The sequence below is a fragment of the Myripristis murdjan genome, chromosome 19, assembly GCF_902150065.1.
Source record: "Myripristis murdjan chromosome 19, fMyrMur1.1, whole genome shotgun sequence".
NCBI classification, from domain to species: domain Eukaryota; kingdom Metazoa; phylum Chordata; class Actinopteri; order Holocentriformes; family Holocentridae; genus Myripristis; species Myripristis murdjan.
Genome location: NC_043998.1, coordinates 24,388,289 through 24,401,416, shown reverse-complemented (window position 1 = coordinate 24,401,416; position 13,128 = coordinate 24,388,289). Strand labels below are relative to the sequence as shown.

Sequence of the window (13,128 nt, the reverse complement as noted above, 5' to 3'; positions counted from 1 at the left end):
CACACACACACACACGAGCACACATGCAAGCAAATATGCATGCACGCACATGCATGTGCGCATAAACACACACACACACACACACACACACACACACACACACACACACACACACACACACACACACACACACACAGAAAGACACCGGTGTGCATGTCAGTGAGACTCATAAAAAAAGCACAGACACACTTTCCCTCTCCCGCTCTCTCTCGTTCTCTCCCTCTCTCTCTCAGACACACACACACACACACACACACACACACACACACACACACACCGGGCTGTCAGGTCCCTGGCTGACTGATTTACTTGGCACTTGAGGAATGACATAAACAGAGAGCAGCAGGACCCAGGAGGGAAAACAGCGCCTCTGTTTACTCTGTGTTTGTTTACAGGGATGGGAGCCGTGGACGCTCTCCCCCCCCCCTCTCTCTCTCTCTCTCTCTCTCTCTCTCTCTCTCTCTCCCTCTCTCTCCCTCGCTCGCTCGCCCGCTCTGCCCCGCGGCACAATAAATCACTTAGCTGTAATTGCCCCGGCGTTACATGCATCATTGGAAAAGTTAAACCATTAAACGACAAACCTTGTTAAGGGCCGCTCTGTGAGGGAGTCACGTGGGGGCCGGGCCTCGCTCTAAAGTGGCCACTGTTTCACCCCCAGACAGACACACACACACACACACACACACAGCCACCCACTGATACACACACATATATATAAACACACTGCCAGACACTGGGGGATGGTGGTGGATTTTCAGCCCCCTGTCCTGCTAATGTGCAGTAAGGTAAGAACCACCTGTCTTGGGAGGTGTGTGTGTGTGTGTGTGAGTGTGTGTGTGTGTGTGTGTGTGTGTGTGTGTGTGTGTGCTGCAGGAGGGGGTGGACACAAGAGGGGGACTGATGTAGGAAGGTGAAGGGAGGGGAAAAAAGTGAGAAAGTGGGGTGTTGGAGGGGAGTTCAGGGCGGGGGGCGGCGGGCCGAGTCAAGCCCAGGCAGAGGAGACCCAGACTGGGCTTAAAGACACAAAAACAGCCCCTGTCTGGAGCCGGAGCCGAACCGCAGCAGCACTGAGCCGCACCAGCTGCTCGCCGCCACAGAGGGGAAGCTGCCGCCGCGTGTTCGGCGTGACGTCTGCAACACGCCGAGAGCACGCCGGCCGGGAAATCAGACAACAACCCCGAACCTGTCTCAACAACTTTCCTCTGATAGTGCAAATGTTGTTTTTTTTTTCTATAAAGAGAAATTCAGAAAGCGCTGAAAACACTGGAGGGCATTAAAAAGTCCATTAACCAGCAAACACGTCGTCTAATTTTAGACTCGTACAGGACATGAAGAGAATCTGACCAAACTGAGAGAAAACACAGACTGTAATAAAACAAAATAAAAAAATAAAAATAAAAATAGAAAGGAGCAGACACCTTCAGGCTGACTCATTTGTTAAAGGTGAAGTGGCTTTTTTCTTTTTTCTTTTTTTTTTGTTCTTCGTGTGTGTTCACTCTCTCCACCTTCACCAGCACCATGTCGCCACCTGCTGGTTTGAGTGTGTAATGACACGTAGCTGTCTGGTCCTCGAATGTAGGACATTTCCACATTAAAAAAAAATAAAAATCGTGTTATATTTGTTTGTTTTTTTTCTATAAAGAGAAATTCAGAAAGCCCTGAAAACACTGGAGGGCATTAAAAAGTCCATTAACCAGCAAACACGTCGTCTAATTTTAGACTCATACAGGACGTGAAGTAAAGAAAAGACAGACTGTAATAAAACAAAAAAAAAATAAAATAAAAATAAAAATAAAAATGAGTAGACACCTTCAGGCTGACTCATTTGTTAAAGGTGAATGGGTTTTTTTCTTTTTTCTTTTTTCTTGTTCTTCGTGTGTGTTCACTCTCTCCACCTTCACCAGCACCATGTCGCCACCTGCTGGTTTGAGTGTGTAATGACATGTAGCCGTCTAGTCCTCGAATGTAGGACGTTTCCACATTAAAAAAAAAAAATAAAAATTGTGTTATATTTGTTTGTTTTTTTTCTATAAAGAGAAATTCAGAAAGCCCTGAAAACACTGGAGAGGCATTAACAAGTGCATTAACCAGCAAACACGTCGTCTAATTTTACACTCATAAAGGACATGAAGTAAAGAAAAGACAGACTGTAATAAAACAAAAAAAATTTAAATAAAATAAAAATAAAAATAGAAATGAGTAGACACCTTCAGGCTGACTCATTTGTTAAAGGTGAAGTGGCTTTTGTCTTTTTTCTTTTTTTTTCTTTTTGTTCTTCGTGTGTGTTCACTCTCTCCACCGACCGTCACCTTCACCAGCACCATGTCGCCACCTGCTGGTTTGAGTGTGTAATGACATGTAGCCGTCTAGTCCTCGAATGTAGGACGTTTCCACATTAAAGAAAAAAAAATTTGGTGATATTTGGTCCAGTGTGGTGCTTTATATTTCCAGCGACGTGTGAGTCACTAAAATTGTGAATGTGTGTGTGTGTGTGTGTGTGTGTGTGTGTGTGTGTGAATGTGTGTGTCCGTGTTTCTGGCCTGTAATGAACCGGCGATCCGCCTCTCTGATCAGGATGAGCGGCTTTGAAAATGAATCAAACTCAAGCTCACCTCCCCTGGTTCAAGATTTTTTTTTTTTTTTTTGCGCGGTACTCACAGTGCGGGCTCTTTTTTTTTTTTTTTTTTTTTTTTTGCGTGGTACTCACAGTGCGGGCTCTCCTTGCCGCCGGCCTTGAGCAGCAGCTTGGCGATGGGCGTGTTGTTGGTCATGATGGCGATGTCGAGCGGCGTCAGGCCCTGGCTGTTGGGCGTGTTGAGGTCCAGCTCGTCGGCGCTGAACTGGTAGAGCAGGATCTGCACGGCGTCCAGGTCCTGCTGCTCCACCGCCTCGAAGATACAGTCGCTGCCCTGCATCGTCTGCGGGGGAAACAAGCGCACCCGCTGAACAAACGTAATACACTACTGCTGATTAGCCTTTTATTGATCAGCAATATGATGAATCATCATTATTTCAATAGGCAAACGTGTGAAAATATCTCTCTGCAACTTAAAAATCAATTAAGTCGAGTCAAAGATGGCCTTCGTTCTCTTCATGCATATCTTTATAAAATTAATCCTCCTATTATGTTTAATGTCTCTAAATAAATGATTAACATAATTTTTTTTGCTTCACATTTAATGACTTTTCCTAATGTAATGGGTACTACCGGGTAAACATGAAATTCACATGATGATATGTTTTCAATGTCCTGTACACACTTTGTAACGCATCGGTTATAAATAATAATAATAATAATAATAAAACTTTATTTGTATAGCACCTTTCATACAAGAATTGCAGCTCAAAGTGCTTCACAATAAAAAGAAGAACATTAATAAAACATTAAAAACAGCACAGGGTGGAATTAAAAAGAAAAGGCTAAAAACGAGAACAAAAGATGCAAATAAAACAATAAAAGACAACACTGTGGAATAAAACAGGAGCTTGTTAAAGGCTGGAGTGAAAAGGTAGGTTTTTAGTCTTAGATGTCTGAGCTAGCTTCCCTGATGTCTAAAGGTCGTGTGTTCCAAAGCTTGGGGGTGTAAGTAACAAAAATAACAAAAATCTGTACTTAGAAATGATATAAAGCCATTAAAACACCAAAAATGAATATGTCTTTCCAATTTTAGGTCAATCAGTGAGATTTTATGGTGATTTGCGTATTTTTCCATAGTCATGTAATAGAAATAGTGGATGTATAAGTGGGGGTGGAGGAGGAGTTATGTTTTATTTAAAGAGCTATTTAGGTCGTCAACAAAGAAACATTAAGTACCTGACACATAAACTTTGGGAACAATTAAAGTTATAATAATTTAGTGGAGGTTTAAACTGCTAAAAACATAACATTAAACATAAAAGATGTTAATGAATTTGAACATTAACAGGAGGGTTAATACTTTTGGCTTTTCTGGCTGCTGGTTAGATTGAAGAAGGGATTTGAAGACATGACAGTTGGATCTGATCGTGTTCCATCAGACGCTGGGGCTTTATTTAAAAAAAAAAAAAAACGTTGGTAATAAAAACAGAGAAAGCAGCATCGGATCGCCGTCAATAGCTCAGCTGCTCTTTGCACGGTCGGCGTGCCGCTCGGCTCCAGACGAACACGCAGCCGGCCGACTCGGCTCCAGCACCATTTGTCCAATTTTACGGCACATCGGCTCGAGGCGGAGACTAATTACTTATTTCTGACAGGCAGTGGTGATACGCCGGCCTGAGAGAACCATCAGAACCGAACACACACACGGAGCCAGAACTGCAAACCAGGCACAGAGTTAGGAGCCTGCTGACTGTCTCACAGCAAAAAAAAAGTGACACTTAGACCTGATCTGCACTGAGAGTTTGGCCGGAGCACAGCCATCGAAACTTTCAGCATCAATTTCAACCCCGAGAAACTTTGAGGTCGATCCCTCGTCCCTCGCAAAAGTTAAATAATCCGTCATTTTTGTTTTGGACGAGCAGGTATCAAAAGTTCTCACATTACAAACTTCCAAAACATTAGAGCCACAAAGCCCCACTTCAACAGATTTTCCAAAGACAGATTAAGAAAATTGACTGTTGCTGATTTGTATTGAATTGTTTTAATTGTTTGTAGATTTGTAGATTTATTTATTTTTAAAAGAAATGGGACAGTACATGTTGATGCACATATACATGTAAACATGTGAGATTACAGCCGTGTGGCTAATTTCCATCTCTAGTCCCATTGGCAGGTTGGTGTTGTACATAGCATTCACATTATTAATAATACACAATAGAATAAAAAAAAAAAAAAAAAAAAAAAAAACACAGCATAGTTGATCATGAAACATACAGGCCAAGGGTCAGGGGACCATGCGCATTTCACCACTGCTTAAACACTAAATTACATGTCGAGGGGCTGATTAAAGTGCAGAGTGCTAAAGTGTAAAGTGCATTATTATATTGCAAATTGTCCAATAAATGTAAAGTGCTATTTTAGAAGTGCTGTTGAAACTGAAGGTGGAGAGAACAGAGCGTTTAAAATCAAAACGATGACGGGGAAAGTAATTCTTACACCTGCTGTAAACTGGACCATTTGTCCACAATGACATGACAGGCTTATTAAATCAAACGATTGCACATTTTGATTTCCAGCGTCTGAAACCTCCTCGGAGATCCAGGATTGGTTTTGGAGGATGATATAGTTGCACACAAAAAAAAATCCTGTTTCATTGCGATATGACACATTAACGCTGCAGGTAATCACTCCTGACTGTTAAATGGTGCAAATAATTTCTAGTGTCATTCAACCGAGAAGCAGCCAGACCATTTTCTTCTAACTTTTGAAGGCAAAAAAAAAGAAGAGCAAACTGTGTTTTTCCCCGAACAATTCTTCATGGGAATGAAAGTGCAGCAGGTTCAGCGTGCACTGAAAAGCGGAAATTTTACTTTGGGTACATGAGTTTACCCGAGTGTCATCCACAGAGAGGTAAACAAGAGGAAATATACGGGCGGAAACAACGGAGTGCAATCAGAAAATGTCAGCCGCGTGACGAGCACACGGCCTCGACGCCGAGACGAAGGCACAGATAAAAGCATCTCGGCAAAGTTTTAAGTGTCTGTTCGATGCAGTTTATGTCGGCGGCGTGAAAATATGGAAAAAAAACAATTTGTTCTGTTCCTCATGAAAGTGCCTGAAGGCTGAAGGCTGACACGTCCGCCTCGCTGAAGGTAAAACTGAGACACGGCCGTGTTTCTGCTCTGCTGTGGCCCTCACTTCATATGGAGGAGAAAAAACTCATGTTGGAATTTATTTTAAAGACACTGTCCTTCTTACATCACCAAGCTTTGACTGATTTGATTGATTGATTGATTGATTTTATTAGACCATTTGTACAGGGTGACCGAAAATAACAGATATTTTTGAAGTGCGTATTGGCAGACATGAGCAAGTGGCAGCACACTGCAAAAACTCAAAATCTTACCAAGATTATTTGTCTTATTTCAAGTCAAAAACATCTTATTACTAGTCAAAATATCTCATTACACTTAAAATAAGACATGATCACCTCAGAAGTAACTTGTTTTTAGACAATTGTCTCTTGTTTCAAGTGAAAATTTGCTTGTTTCATTGGCAAAATTTGTTTCTTGTTTCTAGCTAATTTTCACTTATTTCAAGTGAATTTTCACTTTTTCCGCTGGCAAATTTTGCCAATGAAACAAGCAAATTTCTAAAAACAATTTACTTCTGAGGTGATCATGTCTTATTTTAAGTGTAATGAGATATTTTGACTAGAAATAAGACATTTTTGACTTGAAATAAGACAAATAATCTTGGTAAGATTTTGCGTTTTTGCAGTGCACTGCGAGACAGTGACCTTGAGCAAGTAAACACTCCGCCATTTTAGTAACCATGGATCAGTGGAACGGGCAACAGCGTGCGTTAGCCATAAAAATGTTTTATAAAAAGGGTGATAGTTTGACAGCTACGTTCCCTGGCCCCCTAGATCGCCAGATTTGCCAGTTTGTGATTTTTTTCTTGTGGGGCGATCTCAAGAGTAAAGTGTACACGACTCGACCAAGAACTCTGGATGAGTTAAAACAGAGAATTCAGGATGAAGTTCACAGTATCCCAGCTGAGATGTTGCAGCGGTCAATGAGGAATCTCAACAGCAGATTTCAAGAATGCATTTGTACAGGAGGACGCCATCTACAGGACGTAATTTTAAAAAAATGAAAATTCCATCATTGTTTCTTAAATGGCATGTTTTAAGGTTTCAATTACTATGAATAAAATATTTTTCTTCCATCACTCTTGGTTTTATTGGATTGTTAAAAAGTTCCCGTTTTTTTGGGTCACCCTGTATTTACCAGGGCCAAAACCACCATTTCAGCATTGGGGGGGACAGACATTTTGGGAATGCCTGAACATTGAATTGCTAATATATTCCATCAATATTTTTGGGGGGGACATTTTTGGAGTGCCTGAACATTGGGGGGGACTGGTACCTCTCAATGTATATGGGCGTTTGGGCCTTGGTATTTACAAAATAAATAAAAATCGTCAGGGATGGCACAATAAAGCCTTCATTCACACAGCTCTTTCATCAAAACTACACTCAACAATCATTAATATAATCATGTCGCTAAAAAGTGATAAATTACTATCCTCGTCCACTGAACCAAGACTTTAGTGACTTTTTAAAATGACAAAAGCTGCAATTCATCTTTAATGTCCCAGGTAAGTTATTCCACAGGGCTGCTGCACAATAAAGAAATGACTCTTTTCACAGGTTGGTCTTTACCCTTGAGGGTACAAAGTCTGCTGCGCTGCCCCTTGTGGAATATGAATGAGTTTCTCACTCACTCTGCAAAAATAATTTTTTAAATATTTGGGAACATCTCCATAAACTATCCTGTGAACCATATAAAAGCTGCATCTGAGACTCTGACGCTGCTCCGCTCTCAGCCAGCCGACTCTTTAAAATGTGAAACCTCCAGGTGAGTTCTCAGAGGACGTTTCAGGAGAAGCCTGACTAATTTATTTCAGGTTGTCTGGAGTCCACTTTTTAGGTTCATATTTACACCATTATACCACGAACAGCATGCATAACCAAAATAAGGCTGTACCAAGGCTCCCGCAAGAATTATCATGGTTTTTTTTCTTCCAAAAACCCTGATATTCTCGCCATAAAACGCACCCGCTGGTTGGCAAGTACCTTTTGAGGCTGTTCCACCCCGATACGTGGCGATCTAAAACACAACCAAGGTCACTTACCTACTAAGTAACTTGGATTCTTCACTAAGTCTTCCAAAACTGCAGTCAAGGTTTGGTAAAGCACAAACTGCTAAATAATTTCAATCTGGCTACGTAACGCCCTTTAATACTTTTTCTTTTTAAGAATTGAGAAGACTTTTCCTGTTTACCCGGACCTGCTCTGCCTTGATATGAACTGTGTCATGGACTTCATGCTTTCCACCCTTTCCACTGTTTGGTGAAGGTGAACTTTTAGCCTTTTGCTGCCGTCTGGATGAAGACTCTCTGGAGAAAGAGGTAATTGATCTGAACACACCCTCCAGGTTAAATAAAGAATAAAATTAAAATTAAAAAGGGAATATTTTGACTGGAGCCGCTGTGGTTTCAGATTGTCTGCACAACAAACTGTTTACCGCGGGCGTCTGCACTCCCTCGCCAAATAAGTTTTAAAAAGTAATGAGGCTCGTCCTCCGCTTGACACTGCATACACTGCTGAGGGGATTAATGACAAGTGTGTGTGTGTGTGTGTGTGTGTTTATGCACGGCACGGCTGGCCGGCTGGACAAATACATTTGGGATCGGCAATGGACTGAATCTGCCGTGAGTGGAAATTCCCTTTTTGAGTTATTGCCAATTTAAATAAGCACGATCTCGGGTCATTTATAATGTGGCTCGGTGCAAAACAGTCCGATGGAGGAGCAGCAGACACCGGGGGGAAGAAAAAATGTTCAAGATGATTTGAAATGGAGTCTGACTGTAGACACGCACGCACATTTCCCAGAACGTCCCTTGGGGAGCGTTGGTTTTGTCCATCTAGTGCTTCTGTTTCCGATTGGAAATAAGACTCTCTCACATCAAACCTCTTTCTCACTTTTTTCCCTCGACTGTCAGGATTTATTTCCACCATAAGCAGCTGACCGTACTCTATATCTGTAGGAGCTGATGAGCTCTTATCAGCGGCCTAACGATTATATCACCAGCGGCCGACAGGAAAAAGCTGCAGCAGAATCATCAGTGACCTCTTGACTGGACGTTTCTGTCACCTCTGTGCTCCAATTAGCGAACTCACATGCCTTTATTGTGAAAATGTGACCTTCGTTGCGTGTTTCTTGTGGGCCGCTGTGGCTCAGGGGGTCAGGCTGAGCTTCTCACCTCTACATGACAGATAATGTCCCTCTAAAAGCTACCAGGCATGTGAGATGGACGTCTTCATTCATTTCCTCAGATGTCTGGTTTCACCGGAGAGGGAGAATTTGTGGGTTTCCGTTTCTGCGTCCATCACATCTTGCAGAATATACATTATATGGACAAAAGCACTGGGCCTCACCTGTTAATCAGTGAGTTCAGGTGTTTCCTTCAGTCCCGTCCCCACAGGTGTGTAACCTCCAGCAGCAGCCATGCAGTCTGCCTTTCCCAACATCAGTGACAGAGCGTCTGGTTCTAAAGAGCTCACTGAGTTCAGGTGCTGCTGGAATAGTGATGGAACAGGAAGCCACCGCTGCAACAAGTCAGCTGCTCAAGTTTCTTCCCTCCTAGATATTCCACCATCAGCTGGAAGTGGGATTATTGCAAAGTGGAAGCGTTTAGGAACCACAGCGACTCGGCCACCAGGGGGCGGCACCACGTAAAGTTACTAGGGATGGGCGATACCGCACTTTTAAGATTCGATACGATACCAATACTTTTTCTTGCATTTTCATCGATACCGATACTGATAATTTCTTATTTGCAATTTTTTTCATTCAAAATACTATTGCATTTAAGACAAATTACATGACAAATACAGACCATTTATACCATATTTATTATAGTCAATGCATAATAAAACTAAAATTAAAATAAATAACATAAATATGAATGAAATAAATTAAATATGAACAAAAATTTGCACATTTTCACTGTTATTGTTGTTTTCTTGCACTTTTCTTGTCAAAAAAAAGAAACAAAGACCGATCTGCCATTATTTTCTGTGTGTTCCTCCGGCTCCCGCATTCGAGCCACTCTTGCTGGCTGTGCTGTCGGGCCGTCACGTGACACGGGCCAGCTCAACACGCCGCCAGGCTCAGGGGTGTGTCGGCACATAGTAAGTGAAGGAAGCTATCTAAAACAGCTGAAAGTTATGCATGCACCCCCCAATTCTTATTTGTTAGCATCGATATTTGTTTACAGAAATTGATGCCAAATGAGTAGCGTGTGAGTATCGATATATCGATACCACAGGATCGATACGCCCATCCCTAGAAGTTACAGAGCGGGGTCGCCGAGCGCCGAGGCTCATAGTGCGTAAAAGAGTCCGACGCTCTGCCGCCTCAGGACCTGCAGAGCTCCAAACCTCCTCTGGCATCAACATCAGCACAGACACTGAGCGCCGGGAGCTTCATGGCGACCAATCAGGCGTCTCCATGTGTCGTCTGATGGACAAACTCATCCACCAACACTCCATCATTTCCATAAAATTCAGTGTCTTTGCACTTTTCTGTCTCTTAATTGTCTGTTCATTGGAAAAAACAAACAGATGTTGATGAACGGACAAAACGGGTCATTTTGGCCGCAGCCTTATTGTCTCCTTTTGGGAACTTCATCACTTTTCCTCCATCTGGCCTTCGCTCACTTCCTCCCACAATCCTCCTCCCCCCCGTCTGCCTCGGTCTCCCAGGCTTGTTGTTGTGACTGGTGTGTAAATGTCACCAGGCTGGCAGAGAACGTTCTGGAAGTGTCCACACACACACACACACACACACACACACACACACACACACACACGGACAATATGACCCGTTACAACTGTCGCGCTCGATGACTCTCCCCGACCAAATGTTTTGCAGGGTAGCAGGAAGGACGCGGCGGCGGCAGAAGAGGAGAAGTGAGACTGCGGCATCGCGGCAGAACCAGATGCTCAACAGCCACGGGAGCGCCCTCGAGCAAGGCACTGAGCGTTTCCAGGTGAAAGCGCGAGGAAGGATCGAGCACGGCTGCAGAGAAGCAACCGTCTGCAAAAGCCTCCGGGGGTCAATAAAAGATATCGTCTGTTTTTATGATGCAACAACCAAAATAAAGGAGGAGAATAAAAGAGAGGAGAGACGGAGGGGAAAAGAAAGGAGGAGAATCCCGGCTCTAAATGCATCACAGACCACAGAGTTAACGCAGCACCAAACCAGGTATTTATTGATCCCTCCGTGTCAGACACCAGCGGCCTTGCCTTCGCTCAGCGCCGCACAAAACAGGAGAAAAACACACCAAGAAACTCATCCTGATGTTCACTTGCCGAGGACTCGAACACGGGGGAGGAAGAGGAGAAATTCTCAAGCGTGTGCCACCAAGAGCCGAGAATCTGAGGCTTTTCTTTCCCCAGTCAGGATGCAATTAAAGATATTAACGTTGTGTATGCTGACTCTTTAATTTTGGCTCTTCCTTCTCATTTGCACCACCGTTGTCTGGCCTTTTTGTGAGTTTTCGACATCTTCCAACAGCTCATGTCATCAGCTTCTGACCAAAGTTGTAGAAATCAGTGACATCAGCTGCAGACTCGTCTCGTGCAGAAAAAAAAAAAAAAAAAAAAAACTGTGACTGAACACAGTGAAGTGCAGAAGTTACGGCCGGGGTCTCCAATCATCAAATATCAAATATCATCAGAGGTGTAAAAGATAATGATCCACCTTATTTTAGTTTATTTTAACCTGCTGACCTTTTCCCTTTAGTTCTCATCCTCAGACACACACACACACACACACACACACACACACACACACACTCTGTTGACTTTATTTTTAATACTGAAGTGTCCCTGGGTAGCAGAGGTTAAGGTAATAAAACTTAAAATAATATCCCGATAGTTCAGGGTGAACTGTGCTAATGATATTCAAGATGATATGAAAAAAAAAAAATAGCGATAACTACAGTGTTTACATAATGGCTCTGCCCGGCAAAGGGGTGCAATATTTGAAAAAACACATGAGCCTATTTCTGATTTCACCATTTGAATGTGAGCCCATTCTCTGTTTTCTGCGTTCACTTTGCTCAGCAGGACGTGCAAACGGGTCAACATGTCGTCACGCTGCCATATTGTTGTTATCATGATGAGACCCTTTTTCTGCACATACAAACGTACACAGGTGTTCTTGTGAATGATATGAAATGGCACAGCGCTACCTGGGCGGGGTGGCCAGGTGTACACAGCTGCCATATTAAGAACTGAATCCTCATTTTCTGCAAAACTGTATTGAAGAAATGCTCTTTTAAAATGCAGGTGCAGTGTAATAACTTATGTTCTCAAAGGGACGGGATGAACCGGCGTTAGTCTCTGACTCACCGAGGCTTTGCGCAGGCGGTCCGACTTCCCGAAGAAGTAGGCATCTTCGAAGGAGGAGGTGCTTCCTCTCAGCTTCTCCGACAGGTTCCTGTAGAGGCGCTTGGCGGCGCTGGGGGAGGCCGGCCCGCCGGGGCACTTCCTGGTCTGGGACAGCTGCAGGTTCTGCATCTGCTGGGTCATACCGGCCGGGAAGCTTCTGCTGGGAGGAGGAGGAGGAGGAGGAGGAGGAGGAGGAGGGAGGAAGGACAGGAGAGGGAACCCAGAGTGACTTGCAGTGCCTGAGGCGTGAAACACTGAAGTGAGATGAAACCACAAGCTCACTTTCCTCAGCCGTTCTGTCAATATTCAGAGTGATTTTATGACAAAACAGTCATTCTGAGTTTTGTCAGTGCTGCCTCGGCTCCCTGAGGCGCATCAGAGTCAGTTTTGACGCTCCACATGTTTTTACTGAACTGGGAAAAGCAGATTTAGTTTTAGTTTGTTGCAGCAAACACCCGGACCAATCAGGACACTCTCCACTTCAGTGTTTTAACGCCACTGGGAAAGTTTAAATCCACGATCAGAAACCACCAAGCTTCAGTTTTTAATCGATTTAACTGAATTCAACTGTTTTTATCATTTTGCATCATTATTTCTTATTGACATGTTTTCTATTTTGACTCCATATCTGAGAACTGAAATTAGGAAATAAAAATCTAATCTAATCTCGTGTTGGTGCTTCCGAGTTTTTTTCGCCCTGCGAGCAGAGAAAGAAGCCCTGGCTCTGATCTGTGGCACTCAGATTAACTACCTTCATTATAATCTCCATGCTAATCTGAGGATCGAGAGCAAAAAGGAAGCAGGAGGAGGAGTAAAGACGATTTGGGAAGGCTTGGGAAAACAGGACGTGGAGGAGGAAAAGTGAAAAGGGGGTGAATGACAGGAATATTCCTTTAAGAACAACGGTAAAGTCTCTTCCTGGATGCATTAAAAAAAAAAAAAAAAAAATCAATTAATCCAATGAAGGTACTAACCAAAAACTAAAAAAAAAAAACTAAACCAAAAAAGCCTTGTCTTCAGTGTT

General features: G+C 43.1%; 1 protein-coding gene across 5 annotated transcripts in view; it reads right to left on the bottom strand.

Moving 5' to 3' along the window:
- ankfn1a (ankyrin repeat and fibronectin type III domain containing 1a) overlaps positions 1 to 13,128 on the bottom strand; it is a 212,847-nt gene that overhangs the window by 68,213 nt on the left and 131,506 nt on the right. For 4 of the 5 annotated variants that reach the window (XM_030077909.1, XM_030077905.1, XM_030077907.1 and 1 more), the window contains 2 exons: positions 12,066 to 12,264; positions 2,708 to 2,918 (listed from right to left, as the gene is read on the bottom strand). In XM_030077909.1, the coding sequence (XP_029933769.1) occupies positions 2,708 to 2,918; positions 12,066 to 12,264 (410 nt within the window). The remainder of the gene's footprint in view (positions 1 to 2,707; positions 2,919 to 12,065; positions 12,265 to 13,128) is intronic. The other variant, XM_030077906.1, reaches the window with a different exon arrangement.